General features: G+C 45.6%; 1 protein-coding gene across 1 annotated transcript in view; it reads right to left on the bottom strand.

The window, feature by feature from the left end:
• Positions 1 to 5,135: 5,135 nt before the first annotated feature.
• The window catches only part of LOC143294177 (oxysterols receptor LXR-alpha-like), a 153,386-nt gene continuing 141,021 nt past the window's right edge, over positions 5,136 to 17,500 (bottom strand). The window contains exons 4-8 of the mRNA XM_076605608.1: positions 13,911 to 14,051; positions 12,704 to 13,047; positions 10,936 to 11,103; positions 6,906 to 7,131; positions 5,136 to 5,721 (exon numbers count right to left, since the gene is read on the bottom strand). Of these exons, the coding sequence (XP_076461723.1) occupies positions 5,471 to 5,721; positions 6,906 to 7,131; positions 10,936 to 11,103; positions 12,704 to 13,047; positions 13,911 to 14,051 (1,130 nt within the window). The 3' untranslated portion in view covers positions 5,136 to 5,470. The remainder of the gene's footprint in view (positions 5,722 to 6,905; positions 7,132 to 10,935; positions 11,104 to 12,703; positions 13,048 to 13,910; positions 14,052 to 17,500) is intronic.

The raw sequence follows: 17,500 nt of genomic DNA, 5'->3' as shown, positions 1-17,500 counted from the left end.
TAACGTTCCAGCCACTGACTACTGATTCCTTAAATGCAGTAACTCAATTACAAAAAAAAAAAAAAAAAAAAATCCTGAACAGCAACCGATAGATGACTTGTCACTTCCAAACCCACACGGCAAAATTCCGTGACTTTTAAAGTTTATATAATCTACAATTTGGAAGTGCGGCAAAATTCAACGACTGTGACCCACACCACAGGACCCTCTCATGCAGAACGAGTCCAATAATTTTTGACTCTTGTGCCAGCAATAAGCTCGATAATAGTGCTGACAAACTTTTTCAAGTTATAGTAGGTATTGTGAACGCAGCAAAGTCTTGGAAGGGACACAGACTTGAACAGCTCAGTATTGTCTTAAGAGATCTGTGGACATGGGTCCTAGAAACTGACTTTGATTCGTGCATCTGAATAGTACACGCGCGTGCGCACGCAGACACAAACACACACGTGTGCGCGCGCGCACACACACACAAACACACACACGCGCGCGCGCACTAATCCGAATATTTCCACCCCCACGTTTCAGCCAGGACAAGAACGGTAAAGGAATCAAATGAACCGGATGTGTGTGTGTGTGTCTGGGGAGGGGGAACGGGAGGAGGGGGAAGAGAACGGCCCATTTACAGCCACACAGACAGACACAGAGGAAAAAAAAAAACCAACAGAGAAAAACAGGCAGAGAAATACACTTAAGAAAAATGTCACGATAAGGAAATTCCCCAAATTACTAAAAAAAAAACAACCCCCAAAAAACCAAAAACGAAATGTTGATACACAACACCAGCAAACAACATTCCATAATGATAACCCCACCACATCTATTTTGTGCCTCACAGGTTTCAAAGTTTAAAACAAAATCACTCGAAGATTGATATACAGATATTTATAACACATAGATATATCATATTGACAACAAGACTTCAACAAGAAGGCAGAGTGAGGCGTTAGAAGGGAACTGGAGAGAACACAAAAATCGATCAAAAACCGACCACTGAATCAAGACAAATATTTTCCAAAACATAATCTGACAGTTCAGTTGTAATTCACCGGATCAGTTTTCTCAGAATTTGTTGCACCAAAACAACACCCAAAACAACAACAACAAAACAACAAACCCAAACAAAACGAAAACCCAAAGAAAACAATAATCACCAGTCCAAGAGCTGCTATGATGAAAATAAGAAACCATAACAATAACAACAATATCAGCACACACACACACACACACACACACACACACACACACACACACACACACACACACACAGAGCGTGAGGCCTCTCCCTCTCTGTAAGCCATTGTAAGTGTCAATACTCTGAAGCAGTTCCATTGGTTTTGTATATATACGATAGTGTTCAAAGTCCATTTCACAACACACAACACACACACACACACACACACACACACACACACACACACATCCTCTGTACTGTTATTACCATCAACATCACTATTACTATTTTATACAATTTCTTCTTCACAATGTTTTCACAGGATTGTCTGTCATGTCTGCTTGCTCACCTCACGGTGTAGGAGAGGGAGTTCCCAAACAAGTCTCTTTTTTTTTCTTTACTTTAAAAAAAAAATCTTTTTCTTTCAGACGGTACAGTACACCACATCACCGAAACACTTATGCCCAGAGATGCTGATTGAAACCAAAGTCCATCATTACAGGCGAGGCTGTCAGCGGTCGCTAAGGCATGTCACATTTGTCAGTCGACGCTAAGGGTTTCCTTTTTTCTTCTAAAAAAAAACAAAACAAAAAAAAAACCCAAAAACAAAAAAACAACAACCAGCACTGGTTTTATATTATTATGTATCAATTCATTCAACATGTATGTATTAATTTATATATCGTATATTTTGTAGCCTTATGTTCACTATTCCATCAACACTTCTCATTATGTGAAGAATAAAAATAAACGTAAAAAAAAAAAAAAATGTCCACGTCTTCACTCGGGATTTGTTGCTGCTGTCGTTACTGTTGCTGCTGCTGCTGCTGCTGCTGCTGTTGTTGTTGTTGTTGTTGTTGTTGTTGTAGCTGGTGATGGTAGTACTCCTGTTGTTGGTAGTGGTGGAAGCGTTTTTTTCTTCTTCTGCTGCACGATATTCAGCAGTCTATATAACACTGAACACAACAGAACCGTGGCATTTTTTTTTCTTAAAAAAAAATCCGATGACACATTTTTCTTTCTTTTCTTCCCCCCCCCCCCCCAGTTGCATGCATGGTCACTCTTTTTTTTTTTTTTTATTTTATCTTTCAAAAGCAGCAACAAACATCGCCGATAAAAACAACAACAACATCAAAATCAACCAACCAACCAACCAACATAGATCGTACATGATCACACATAAAAATATCTAAAATAAAAGAACAGATCCACACAAAAAAACCAACACAAACCTACAGAAATGCTGTCTGTTTTGTTATGTGTTTCGTTTTGTTCATACATCTTGTCCTTTCAAGGCAGCTGAACAAACACTAGAGGTAAAATAATAAAAGAATAATAATAATAATAACGTTGGCTGGATCACCGGAAAGATACTCCTTAATTAACATCTAAGGCGACGAAAATAACAACAACAAAAAACAAACAAAAACCAACACACACACACACACACACACACACACACACACACACACACACACACTAACAAAACAGACACACCACTTCGTTTCTTTTTCTTTCTATTTTTTTTTCTTTCTTTTTTTTTTTTTTTTTTTTTTTTGCTCACCAGGATAGACAGGTCAGTCCTCACATGATAAAAAAAAACAACAACAACAAAAAAACAACAACATTGTGTCCTTTCCCCACAGGCTAATTCATCGCCTTGTCACATCGCACAACTAGTGTAGCTGAAAGGAGCTTGCAAGTCTGGGTTCGCTCAAGCTCTGAAGGATTCACCACAGCATTCTACAAATAATAACAATAGTAACAATAATAATAATAATAATAACCACAACAACTTTGTCATTCACGGGGTTTAAAACAAATATCGCTCTTGCAAACAAAGGCCCATGACAGTCAGACAGAACACGTGTTACTTATTGAAGTGAAGATCAGAAGTCATGACGCGAGAGCCGCAAGTCACATTTCTGCTCTCTCTCTCTCTCTCTCTCTCTCTCTCTCTCTCTCTCTCACTCACTCACTCACTCACTCAAAATCACCAGTTTGTCCTTCTAAGGCAGGTAAAGAGCATGGGGTTTTCTTTTGTTTGCTTGTTTTTGTGAACAATGTTTGCGATAATGATAATAATAATAATAATAATAATAAAAACAAAAAAATAATACAAGAAGACGAAAGAAGAAAATGAAGAAAATAAACAATGGTAATAATAATAATAATTATAATTTGACACACCCATGCGTCAACAGGGGAGGATGACCACCCCCTTTCTCCCTTCCCCACCCCTCCCCTTCCCCTAGGCTAACCGCGAGGCCCACTTCCCAGGCACTGTTTGAAACGTGTTTCATCATCCAAGTCCCTGAAGACAAAGCGTGCTGAATGATTTTTTTTTTTTTTTTTTTTTTTGAGCAGCTGTCGAGTCCCGCCTTTTGTGTCCATCCCTCCCCTCCACTGTCTGTCTCTCCTTCACTCTCCTCCTCCTCCTCCTCCATCTTTTCCTTGAAAGGAGGAACTGACGTCATCCTGACGCACGTCAACCAATCACAGGAGTGCATGTCATGTCACACCGGAACCAACACGTGATTAGTTATTTTCTTGATTCGAATAAAAATAAGAAAAAAAAAAAAAAAAAATAAAAAAATAAAATAAAAGCGCCGTGACACAGACATCGTTTCTCACCAGGATACAACCCTGGCCGACCCAGACAAAGCGAGGAGTCAGCCATGTCACACGACATAACGCGAAGAGACACCCCTCCCTTACACCCAACCCCCACCCCCCCCCCCCACCCCCGGACTCGAAAAAGAAATCCCACTACCCCATCCCTATCCCCACCCAAAAAGAAACAGTAACAGTAAACGCACAAGGGATGTACAGTGATGTTGTAAACGACATCAGCAGTTAAACACAACGAAGAGCTATAATAATAATAATAATAATAATGAACAAAAAGCAACAAAAATGCGAAACAAAACCCTCGAGAGGAAGAAAAACGAAAAAAGAGAAACAGTCTCTGCAAGATAACAATGTTCACCAGGAAAAGAAAACAACACCACCCGTCTTGACAAAGGGCAAAACCTGAAGAGCCCTCAGAAAGAGCTCCACCTGATTAAGTCAACTGTCTGTCTTTGTTGTTTGTTTGTTTGTTGAACGAGGAAGTCAAGCACTCATTCATTCAGTCACTTCCTCAGTGTTTCTCACCATCACCTCTTTATCCCAACGTCCACCACCCTTCCTTCTTTCAAGGTCCAACATCCTTCCTTCCACACATATTATACCCGTCAGCTTCCCACCGGTAACACTTTATCCCGTCGCCCCCCCCCCCCCCCCCAACACCTCCCCCATTCCGCCCCTATCTCTCTCTCTCTCTTTCTTTCGCCAAGCAGACGACCAAGCCAGTAATATGTCCCTGTGCTTGTTGATTGAAAATAATTATGTCTTTTTTTTCTTTTAAACTATCCGGTAAGGCCAATGTCACGAACAACCGTTTTCCATTGAAAAACACCGTTTTGTTTGTTTTGGAAAACGACCCCCCACCCCCCCCCCCAAAAAAAAAAAACAACAACAAACAAACCAACAACAACAAACAAACAAACAAACAAACAAAAAAAAAAAAACAGATTCAGATTTACACCGACCCCAGCCAGTGTCGAAACACTCGAAGTCTTTTGTTTGTTTATTTTACCCGCCATAGGTGTAACAACAAATGTACTCAATCAATCAAAAAGTATATGGAGTCAAACAAAGACACTTGTTTTACGTGGCCGGTATGACTGTTCACGCTCTCCTTCTCAAGCGTGCCCTCCCCCCAACACCCACACCCCCCCCCTCCCCCCACTAAAAAAAAAAAAGAAGGAAAATAATCCCACCCAAACAAGTTATCTATCTGCCTCCGACGCCAAGCACAACATGTAACCAACGTTACAGAATCACCCCCCCAAAAAAAACAAAAAGCAACAACAAAAATAAACCAACAGACATGCCGGGCACAAGGCACGGGCACGCACACACTGACACACACACACACACACACACAGTCCAAGCCAGCTAGCTCCCCACAGGAGGCAAAACGTAGATCCTCAATCCAGTAAGTTCATCCAAGGGAAGGCAGAATGTAGACCCTCAAGCCAGCCAGCGAGCCAAAAGCCAGCAAGCTGCCCTCAGGCAGGAAGGCAGAATGGAGACCCTCCCTGAGCAAAGCCAGCTCCCCTCAGTCAGGTGTAGTAGACCCTCAAGCGAGCCAGCTCCTCTCCTTCTGACGGCAGAACGTAGACCCTCACGCCAACTAGCTCCCCACCCCACCTAACTCCAGGACGGACCCTCAAGAGCCAGCCAGCCAAGCTAGCTGCCCTCGGGGGGCAGGATGTAGACCTCCGTCATGAGGCTGGGGAAGTTGCTCCCGACGCTCTGCAGGTCCAGCAGGAGGCTGGAGTGCTCCAGGGAGATGGCCCGCAGGTCCGAGAGCCTGGTGAGGAACTTGCCCAGGGCGCCCCGGCTCCTGGGCCGCTTGGCCTTCTCGTAGGAGTTGAGGCTGTGCACGTAGGTGGACTGCAGCTCTTCCACCCGCTCCGGGTCCTTCAGGCCTGGGCGGTCTGCCAACACGGGGTGTGGGAGGGTCAGGGTGTGGTGGTGGTGGTGGTGGAGGTGTGGGGGTAAGGAGGTGGGGTGGGGTGAGGAAAGGGTGGAAAAAGCACCGTCAGATCTTTTGTTTCTGGGTGTGTGTGTGTGTTTTACAGCAGCAGCAGTAAAAGAAAGAAAGAAAGAAAGAAGAAAACGTTAATGAAACGAAAAGAAGATGACGAAGAAGAAGACGACGAAAAGCAAAGAAGAAGAAGAGGAGGAGGCGCTGTGGTTCATTTAAAAAAAAAAAAAAAAGAGAGAGAGAGAGAGATAATGATGATGATGATGATGAAAATGATGATGAAAATGATGATGACGATGATGATGATGATGATGATGACAAAGGCACTGGCTCTTTGGAGGCTGAAGTGATGATGATGATCGTACTGACGAGGGTGGTGGTAGAAGTGAAAGTTATGGAGGAAACAGTGATGCTTAAGATGAAGTGATGCGATGATGATGATGATGATGGTGGTGGTGGTGGTGGCGATGCACTAGTGGTGATGACAGTGGTAATGATGGTTGTGGGAGTGGTTTGGTTGTTGCAATGATGATACTGATGATGACGACGACAATGATGATGATGATGATGTCGATATAGTGGCGATGAATCTTGACAATCAAGAATAGCGACGGGTGAGAATGATGATGGTTGTGCATATTGCTGTTACTGCTCTCATCGATAGAAGAGACGAATTCATGGCGTCCGTGTTGTATCCTCTCTCTTTCTCTCTGTCTGTCTGTCTGTCTCTCTCTCTCTCTCCCCTCTTTCTTCCTCCCTCCCTCCCTTCCAACCTCTCCCCCTTCTCCCCTCTCCCTCTCTCCTCCATCTTCTCTCTCTCTCTCTCTCTTACTCGCTTCCGTTCCGTACAGATGTGAGCGATGTTGTGTCTCTCAGTTTGACGCTGTGTTATACTCGTACATTATACATGTATTAAGTATTAACTATAACTACATTTATATGCGTACATGTTTGTGTGTCTCTTAGAACAACGGCAGATGAGTAAGTCGGCCAAAGTGCTAATATCTTCACCGCTGGAAAATAAAGATTCATTCATTCATTCATTCCTTCATTCATTCCTCTCCATGTCTCTGACCCCTTCTCTACCTCCACCCCTTTCCCCTCGCTCCATATCCCCCCCCCCCCCCCTCTCACCAGAGAAGATGCAGATGGCTGTCAACAGGGCGTACTCGGCGTTGTCGGTCTGAAGGCGGACGGTCATGTTGTGGCAGAACTCGTAGATAAGCTCGGCGTACTTGCCCAGTCCGATGTCCAGCATGTTGTCCAGCGTGCAGGGCTGACCGTTGGCGAACACGATGGACTTGCTGTCCATGTCGTAGCAGCGGGCGGCGCGGATGGCCATGATCTCCGTGGAGGCCGACTGCAAGGGGTTCGGTCAGGTCAGGTCAGGCCAGTTAGTCGGTCAGAGGGTTAAGGTATATAAGGCACACACACACACACACACACACACACACACACACACACACACACACACACTGACCAGCACACATATCCTTACACCTTTTCATCTTTTGGCGAACCACAACCCTCTTTGTGCATTCTGAAATGTGTTACGTGGAATATTGTTTGATTTGTAAAGCACCTGGAGCAGTTTTCTGGATAACAATAACAATACTACTACTACCTCTGCTGATAATAATAATAATAATAATAATAATAATAATAATTATTATCATCATCATCATCATCATCATCATCATCATCATCATCATCATGGCCTGGCTTCGCTGACGAAGATCTAGGAAGGGCGTTGTCCATGTCTGATGCAGGCACGCTCATGGCTGACAAGGCCAATGCGGGAAAAGCAGAGTCGGCCGCAGCGGTTGCAAGGGAAAGTCTGGTCTGGGTTCGCGGCTGCAGCGTCGTGGTTCTTCCTCCTTCTGCGTTTGTCCAAGGCTGGCCCTGCGGTTGTTTTCGAAGGAGGAGACAGCTTGGTGGATGGTGCGTCGCCAGGTCTCTCGATCAGCGGCTACTGCAGACCACTGGCGATGGTCAATGTGACAGGCACCGAGAGCTTTCTTCAAGGAGTCTTTGTATCTCTTCTTGGGTGCTCCTCTGTCACGGTGGCCAGTGGACAGTTCGCCATACAGCGCGATCTTGGGCAGGCGGTGGTCCTCCATCCTGGACACGTGCCCTGCCCAACGTAGCTGGGTCTTTAGCAGCACTGCCTCGATGCTGATAGTCTTTGCCTGCTCCAGGACCTCGACATTTGTGATGTAGTCACTCCAGTGGATGCTGAGGATGGTGCGAAGGCAGCGCTGGTGAAAGCGATCAAGCAGTCGTATGTGGTGCCGGTAGGTGACCCAGGTTTCGGAGCCATACAACAGGGTGGGCAGTACAACAGCTCTGTACACGCTGATCTTTGTGTCTTTCTTCAGGTGTTTGTTGTTCCACACTCTCTTGTACAGCCTGCCGAATGCGCTGTTTGCCTTTGCAAGTCTGTTGTCGATCTCCTTGTCGATCTTGGCGTCAGACGAGATGGTGCAGCCTAGGTAGCTGAACTGGTGGACCGACTTCAGCTCTGTCTCACCGATGTTGATGTGAGGAGCGTGGAATTCTTCCCGTGGGGCAGGCTGGTGGAGAACTTCCGTCTTTTTCAGACTGACTTCTAGGCCGAAGAGCTGCGCAGCCTCTGCGAAGCAGGACGTTATACGCTGCAGGGCCGCTTCAATAATAATAATAATAATAATAATAATAATTATTATCATCATCATCATCATCATCATCACTAACATCTTTATTACTGTTATCATTACTACTACCATCATCATCATCATCAACATCGTGATCATTATAACCGCGCCAGAGGAACAGTTAAAGAAGTGCGTTTGTTATAACGGAAACGCGAATGTAAATGAGAACAATAAAAACTTCCGTTTTTCAAATAACCAGCCAACCAAGCAACCAACCAAATACACAGAAAAAAGCGAGAGAAAGAAAGAAAGAAAGAAAGAGAGAGAGAGAGAGAGAGAGAGAGAGAGAGAGAGAAAGGGTGTAATTCAAGGGTGAGCTCTTCCTCCTCCTACTACCCCTCCTCCTACTCGTCCTTCTCTTCCACCTCCTCCACCTCCCCCCCCAACTCCTTTCCCCCCTCCTCTTCGAACCCTATTCTACTCTACCCCCTTCTCTGTCTACTCCTCCCTATCTTCCTCCTTCCTCTTCCTTCTATTCCTCCTCATGGTCCTCCTCCAGTTCCACCCCCTCCTGTTCCACGACCTCCTGCTCTTCTTCCTCTTCCTTCTCCCCCATCTCTTCTTCCTACCCCTCTTCCTCCGACTCCTCCTCCACCATCTTCTCCATAATTCTCCTACTTCTCCACCTCCCTTTTCTCCAACTATTCCTCCTCCCTCCTCCCCCACCTCATCCACTCCTCTCAACCTCCTCCTTCACTTCCTCCTCTTCTTCCCTCTCCCGAATCGCCTCCTCCTACTCCACCTCCTCCCCCTCCTCCTCCTCCTCCTACTTCACCTCCTCTTCCTCCCCTCCTTAACTTCCTCCTCCTACTCCATCTCTTCCCCTTCCTCCTCCTCTTCCTATTACTTCACCTCTTCTTCATCCTCCCCTCCTTAACCTCCTCCTCCAACTCCACATCTTCCCCCTTCCTCCTCCTCCTCCTCCTACTACTTCACCTCGTCTTCCCCCCCTTCTTTAACCTCCTCCACCTACTTCACCTCGTCTTCCCCCCCTTCTTTAACCTCCTCCACCTACTTCACCTCGTCTTCCCCCCCTTCTTTAACCTCCTCCACCTACTTCACCTCGTCTTCCCCCCCTTCTTTAACCTCCTCCACCTACTTCACCTCGTCTTCCCCCACTTCTTTAACCTCCTCCACCTACTTCACCTCGTCTTCCCCCCCTTCTTTAACCTCCTCCACCTACTTCACCTCGTCTTCCCCCCCTTCTTTAACCTCCTCCACCTACTTCACCTCGTCTTCCCCCACTTCTTTAACCTCCTCCATCTACTTCACCTCATCTTCCCCCCCCCTTCTTTAACCTCCTCCACCTACTTCACCTCGTCTTCCCCCCCCCCTTCTTTAACCTCCTCCACCTACTTCACCTCATCTTCCCCCCCCCCCTTCTTTAACCTCCTCCACCTACTTCACCTCGTCTCCCCCCCCCCCCCTTCTTTAACCTCCTCCACCTACTTCACCTCATCTCCCCCCCCCCTTCTTTAACCTCCTCCACCTACTTCACCTCATCTTCCCCCCCCCTTCTTTAACCTCCTCCACCTACTTCACCTCGTCTTCCCCCCCTTCTTTAACCTCCTCCACCTACTTCACCTCGTCTCCCCCCCCCTTCTTTAACCTCCTCCACCTACTTCACCTCATCTTCCCCCCCCCCCCTTCTTTAACCTCCTCCACCTACTTCACCTCGTCTTCCCCCCCTTCTTTAACCTCCTCCACCTACTTCACCTCGTCTTCCCCCCCTTCTTTAACCTCCTCCACCTACTTCACCTCATCTTCCCCCCCCCCTTCTTTAACCTCCTCCACCTACTTCACCTCATCTCCCCCCCCCCCTTCTTTAACCTCCTCCACCTACTTCACCTCATCTTCCCCCCCCCCTTCTTTAACCTCCTCCACCTACTTCACCTCGTCTTCCCCCCCTTCTTTAACCTCCTCCACCTACTTCACCTCATCCCCTTCCTCCTCCTCTTCCTATTACTTCACCTCCTCTTCCTCCCCTCCTTAACTTCCTCCTCCTATTCCACCTCTTCCCCTTCCTCCTCCTCTTCCTATTACTTCACCTCCTCTTCCTCCCCTCCTTAACCTCCTCCTCCAATTCCACATCTTCCCCCTTCCTCCTCCTCCTCCTCCTACTACTTCACCTCATCTTCCCCCCTTCTTTAACCTCCTCCACCTACTTCACCTCATCCCCTTCCTCCTCCTCCTCCTCCTACTTCACCTCCTCTTCCTCCCCTCCTTAACTTCCTCCTACTACTCCACCTCATCTTTCCCCCTTCTTTAACCTCCTCCTCCAACTCCACATCTTCCCCCTTCCTCCTCCTCCTCCTACTACCTCACCTCATCTTCCCCCTTTCTTTAACCTCCTCCTCCTCCAACTCCATCTCTTCCCCTTCCTCCTATTCTTCCTCCTTGCCGCCCCACACCCGCCCCCCTCCACCACCACCACCCTCCATTCTCTCTCTATCTTCCTGGTGAAGCCTAACCTTGAGCAAGATGATCTGGTCGTCCTTGTCGAGGTCCGTGAAGCCGGGCAGGAGCTTGGCGAACTCCACGATGAGGTGGGTGATGAGCACCGTCATCTGGGCCATGGCGTTCAGGAACCCCTCCGCCGTCACCTCGTTCTTGGAGGCCTTCTCCGAGGAGATGTCCTCCTGAACACAGCAACAACAACCAATATGATGATGATGATGATGATGATGATGATGCACGCATATCATCTTTACCACACCCTTTACCATCCACACACCTATGCACACAACCTCTCTATCTTCACACACACACACACACACACACACACACTGACTGACTGAAACCATTTATTGTCAGATTAACTGTTTGTTGTACTGACATTTTCGCAACCATTTGAATAAAATATTAACTGAGCAACACAAGGAAATTCTGATTTGAGGAAGGTATGATTTAAAAAAACAAAAAAACAAAAAAACAAACCCCCCCCCCCACACACACACACACAAACAAACATATTTAACAAATCAAGGTACCAAATTTCATTATTATCATTATCTCCAAAAAAAATATTCTAACGCACCCACATACTCACATACATTTCTCCCCTACCCTCTCTCTACATACATCCATGCATGCACACAAGTGCCCATTATAATTCCCCTACCTCATTCCCCTGCCCACTCACTCACTCACACACACACACACACACACACACACACACACACACACACACACACACATACATACACACACACTGTCTCTCACTCTTTCTCATCAAATTAAGGTTTCGTAATGTAATCAAGACGACATACTACATGTTAGGGTCGAACAGTTCCACTAATTAGAATAATGGGAACTTTGCTCTACAAGTAAATCTGACGCTATCACCCAAAACGAAACACTACTTTGGATTAAATAAAACAGAGGGGAACCTCTGCAACAGAAAGGGGATGAAACAAATTAGAAAAACCGACCAATTGGATGGCTTTTAATTAGGTCAACTGCGGTTTTTGTCAGAGACCAACCATTTTCTTTGCTTGGGTGAAAAACGCTGGACATGACTAATGGAAGATTAAAGGATGTAATCATATCATGAAGGGGTTTGAAATGTAAATGTGTATCTGGACATTCGAGCAAAAAATGTGGGATGTCAAGGGTCTTACCACACACACACACACACACACACACACACACACAACCCCATCCCGCACTCCCACACACCTTTAGGGGTCTCTGAAACACGCGAGCCGTCCCATGCCCCATCCCCCGACCATTCCACGCCCCCTCCCCACCCCCAACTCCTCCGCACCCTCCACGGCAAGGCAGACAATCCTTCGGGCACCTGTTTACAGGTCGTTGTTGCTGACCTACATTTCAGAGAGCATAGTTTCAGTTTCAGTAGCTCAAGGAGGCGTTACTGCGTTCGGGCAGAGAGCATAACCGACAGTAAGTCAGTCAGTCAGTTAGTAACTAAGTAACTATGTACGCATTATAATCTTCAATCGTAGTGATGCATACCACATAAAAGATGGTCACTGAACACAGCCGGTGTGTTAAACTATAATCATAATGTAAAAAAAAAGAAAAGAAAAAAGGACAATCCGTTGACTGATCGGCTCAGAGCGATATCTACTCAAGGAACTCTGGGATAGCCAGTTACAACGAACGATATTCTTGCTGAATGGAAACGTCTGTTGCTACGGACACAACAGTTAAGTACGTAAGCAAGAAAGCAAGCAAGCAAGAAAACAAAACACGCAAGTAAGAAAGGAAAGAACTCACTGTGGCCTTCTCCACCTCCTGCTCGTCCGGGAACTCGAACTTCTCCTGCAGAACCATCAGGGTCCTCACTACCTCCCGGTGCTCCGGGGGCATCAGCAGCAGAGGGTTCTCCACGGAGCTGTCGCCCGACGTGGAGGAGGAAGGCCCCGAAGAAGAGGAAGCAGCAGAGGAGGATGAGGAGGCGACCGCCGAGAGCCCCGGGGGAGGCTTGACGTCTATGTCCATGAGCTCGTTGCTGTCGGGGCTGGCCACGGAGCTGTCCTTCCTGTAGGAGGACGTGGTGGAGGCCTTCTGCTTCTTCCTCCGCTCCAGGCGGAGCTGGCACTGGTACTCCGACAGCAGGCCTTGAAGAGAGAGAGAGAGAGAAGTCTGAAGTCTGAAGTCTGAAGTCTGAATGGTTTATTGTTTAGGCCTTTCTGCCCGTGACAACAGGGGTAGGGGTGGGGGGCTTCCGTGTTAACATCCATTATAAAGAACAGCGCCAATATATGTAAAGCAAACAAAGGGTAGAAAAGAGAGAAAGGACAGAGTAAGACAGAGAGAGAGAGAGAGGGAGAGAGGGACAGAAAGAAAAAGAAAAAGACAAAAGATAGATGGGCTGATTGTGAGAGAGAGAGAGAGAGAGAGAGAGAGAGAGAGAGAGAGAGAGAGAGAGGGACAGAACAGGAATTTCGTCAGGGCTAATTATTATTAGTCCTAGGAAATTTACTAGGCCAATTACAAAGAACTGCCTGATAGGAAAAAAAAAAGTGGAATCGTCTTTATTTTTCATATTCTGCACACATTTAATACTTTTGATTACCGTGTGAGATTTCCATCCCCGAAATCAGAAAGGAAATAATTCACTAGCTATGAATCTAGAGAGAAAAAAAAACACAACAAACAAACAAACAAAAAAAATCACTGGCTATGAATCTGACAAAGAAGAAAAGTGGGCAGAAAAAAGACAGAAACAACGAAACAGAGACAAAAAGACACACACACAGACACACAGAGAGACGGAGAGATACAAACACAGACAGACAGACAGACAGACAAACAGACAAAACATGCAGACAACCCATACAAACAGTTGGATAGACAGACAGACAGACACATACACAAACAGACAATAACGCCCCCTTTCCCCCCCGCACCCCCTCACCCCCTCCTCCCGCACCCACCCCAGACCACCCCCCCTAGCCCCCCTTCCCCTCAATTCACTTACATTCCTCCTTCATGCCCACTTCGCGACATCGCCGAAGCCGACAAGCCTGACACTTTCGCCGCATCCACATGTCCATTTCACAGTTCCCGCCATACTTACACATGTACTGCGCCGTTTTCGTGATACTGCGGCGAAAAAACCCTGTCACAAAACACACACACACACACACATGTATACAACAAATATAAACTTTTAGAGCGCAAAGAGTGAGCTATCGGTATCAGTTCGGAATTTAATTAAAAAAAAAAAAATCATGGTTGATTTCTACCGAGCAGTCGTTGAAAGTGTGCTGACCTTCGCTGTTACTGTTTGGTACGGAAACATTTCCAAGGCAGAAGTTGCAGCCCTTAACAGAATCGTAAAAACTACCGGGGCTGATCTACCTTCTCTAGAAGACATAATTTTATATTATAAGCGGCTACTCAAAAAAGCAAAATCAATCAGCCAGGACGAATCATATCCAGCTTTTGGGATTTTCGAGATGTTCCCCTCTGGTCAACGGTACAGAAGTATAAGGACGAAAACCAATCGCTTCGCCAATAGCTTTTCCCCCAAAAGCAGTCAATGCCCTGTCTCTCGAACATACCCAGTATGATCAATAGAATTGTGCAATCAACAACCATCTACCTGAAGATCTAGCCATCAGCCCCATCCACGTGTAATATGCGGCTTCTGTTCAAATGTGTGTGTGTGTGTGTGTGTGTGTGTGTGTGTGTGTGTGTGTGTGTGTGTGTGTGTGTGTGTGTGTGTGTGTGTGTGAGGGTGTGTGTGAGTGTGCAGTGCGTGCATGTGTGAGTATGCACAAGTCTTTATATTGATATGCACTTGTATGTATCCTAATTTCTACTGTATTTGTGTTTGTGTATGATTTTCGATGTATGTTCGTACCTCGTTATGTACTATCCCCCCCCCCCCCCCCACCTCTCCAATATTCCTTGTGACCCCGGTACACTTGGTAATAAACACATATTCTATTTTATCATGGGCGATGACCCCCCTAACCCCCCCCCCCCGCCCCACCACCCCCCAAAAAAAAAAAAAAAATCTTCTCTCATCCATCTATTCCACAATTCCAGTATGCATCCATCATCATGTGTTTCTGTTATGGTCGTTGTACAGTTACCTGCAAATGGACAGGCAGCGAGAAGAGTGGCATGGAAACATTATGAAATGAACAGTATGGGCAAGGAATGACATGACACAATTATGTTAAGAAAAGCTTATTTTGTGTCTTCAAGCATTCGAATATTCAAGTGATATGACGGATGTCTTCAAAGCGTTTTATAAACAATACATTAAAATATGATCGATCTGTCTATTAATACATACATACATACATACATACATACATACATACATATTTATATATACGATAGTCAGTCGTGTCCGACTATGACCATCAGAACAGCAGAGAAGGCTGTTCCGACTTTTTGGGCTGGAATTTGATTTTTGATTATAGTGAAGAGTGTCTTGCCCAAGTTACATCCCCACTCTCTCGGCCAAGAGGGTTTTAGGACAGTCGGCGTTGGGATGGTTCCCAAAGGCCAACTAGCCCCCAAGGCTGCAGCACTAAGAGCCAGTGCAATTTTGCCTCCTAGTTTGAGAGTCATAGTCCTTCACAAAAGACTAAGCTATAAATGGTTTCCCATTGACTGGAGAAACCACTGATTATACAGCTCTCACTTTGCTGTTAGCCCAAATGTAAACTTATGTCAATCTGTGATATAAGCCGAATGTTGAGCTTACACACACACACACACACACACACATATATATATATATATATATATATGTGTGTGTGTGTGTGTGTGTGTGTGTGTGTGTAGGAAGCTGGTAGAATGGTTAAGACGCCTATCTGTCAACACAGTGTCTGTGAGGGTGTGGGTTCGAATCCCGCTCTTGCCCTTTTCCCCCCCCCAAAGTATGACTGGAAAATCAAATTGAGAGTCTAGTCATTCGGAAGGGACGATAAACCGAGGTCCAGTGTAAAGCACGCACTTGGCGCACTGAAAAAGAACCCATGGCAACAAAAGTGTTGTTGTCGTCTGGTGGTAAAATCAAGAAAAAACAGAAACCCACTCTGACTAGCGCGTTGGGTCTATGCTACTGTCAGGCATCCGCCCAGCAGGTGTGGTGTAGCATATATGGAATTGTCCGAACGTAGTGAAGCCTCCTTGAGAAACTTAAAATCCAACTGAATCTCTCTGAGTGAGTGTGTGTGTGTGTGTGTGTGTGTGTGTGTGTGTGTGTGTGTGTGTGTGTGTGTGTGACTTAATGTGAAAAAAATAGAGTAAAACTAAGGAGACTGTTTACCTACTTAATGCGTCAATAAGAAAACAACAACAACAAAAAAACGAAACAAAAAACAAAAACAAGAGAGGCAAGGCCTAGAAGACTCACTTGTGATACACTTAAATAAAAATCTATTCGTTAAAATGTGTATTGTATTTGTTATTATAAAACTTCGAGTTAAAAGAAAAAGAAAAAAAAAATGCCCTAACGGCTTCGATACAGCAAACACGCTCTGTCTCTGTCTGTCAGTCTGTCTCTCTCCCTGCCAGTTTCTTTCCCTCTCCTCTCCCCCTCCCTCTGTCTACCCTCCCACACTCCCTCACAATATCCTCCCAGCACCTCCACACACACACGCGCGCGCACACACACACACACACACACACACACACTCGCACACACACACACACACACAACCCAAACTGTTACTTTTCCCAAGCTGCGCAGAAACCCAAGCACTGAACAACAAAGTCATGACCAAACCTAAACAGGGCGAAAGCCAATACGTGGTTACACTCAACCGTGCACATGCTGTTAATAGGATGTAACAAAGACACATGCGGTTTTGTGTGGGAAGCTATAACAGTAATCAGGAAAGCATGTTTTTTTTTCCACCCGCCATCTGTGGCTGTGGCCGATAAATGTTATCACGTGTTTTGTCTACCTCTTAGTTGTCAAAACAGCTGTCGGCTGGGCTATAAAACTCACATGATTTGATTTGATTTATTGTCAAGACTGCCTCAGGTCTTTCTGGTACTGAACTATATCGACGGTCTTTATATTGTTTGAGACATTAAGCTTGGATTTACGTCTTGCCAATAATACGGTCGGTTCGGCGAGAAAGGAACAAGGTTTGATATAATGTGAAACCGCCTTTGGTTTTTTTTTTTGTTACTGAACTATAATTATTGGTCTTCATGTTGTAATGGCTTGAAACTTGGGACTTATTTCTACGTCTCTCCAGCTGAGCCATTAGGAAGCTATAAACAGGTTATTTGTTGTTATCTTAATTAGAAAATAAATAAATAAATAAATAAATAAAGAGGGTGGGTGAGACGGCTGGTGAGACAAGATAAGCTAAATATTTGGTGCGTTTTCGCCAGATCGTGCCAGATTTAGCCTTAAAGATAAACACACACACGGTCACTCGGGCATGTGCGCGCAAAACACACGCACACACACACACACACACACACACATACACCCACACGCGAGCGCGCACACACACATACCCTTCCCCCACAAACTACAGGGATATTAAAATATTTTAAAAAAATTAAGAAGATAAATAATCTTAACCC

Source organism: Babylonia areolata, chromosome 19, assembly GCF_041734735.1.
Source record: "Babylonia areolata isolate BAREFJ2019XMU chromosome 19, ASM4173473v1, whole genome shotgun sequence".
NCBI classification, from domain to species: domain Eukaryota; kingdom Metazoa; phylum Mollusca; class Gastropoda; order Neogastropoda; family Buccinidae; genus Babylonia; species Babylonia areolata.
Note: the sequence above shows the minus strand (reverse complement) of the source record. Positions and strands in the feature narration are given on the sequence as shown.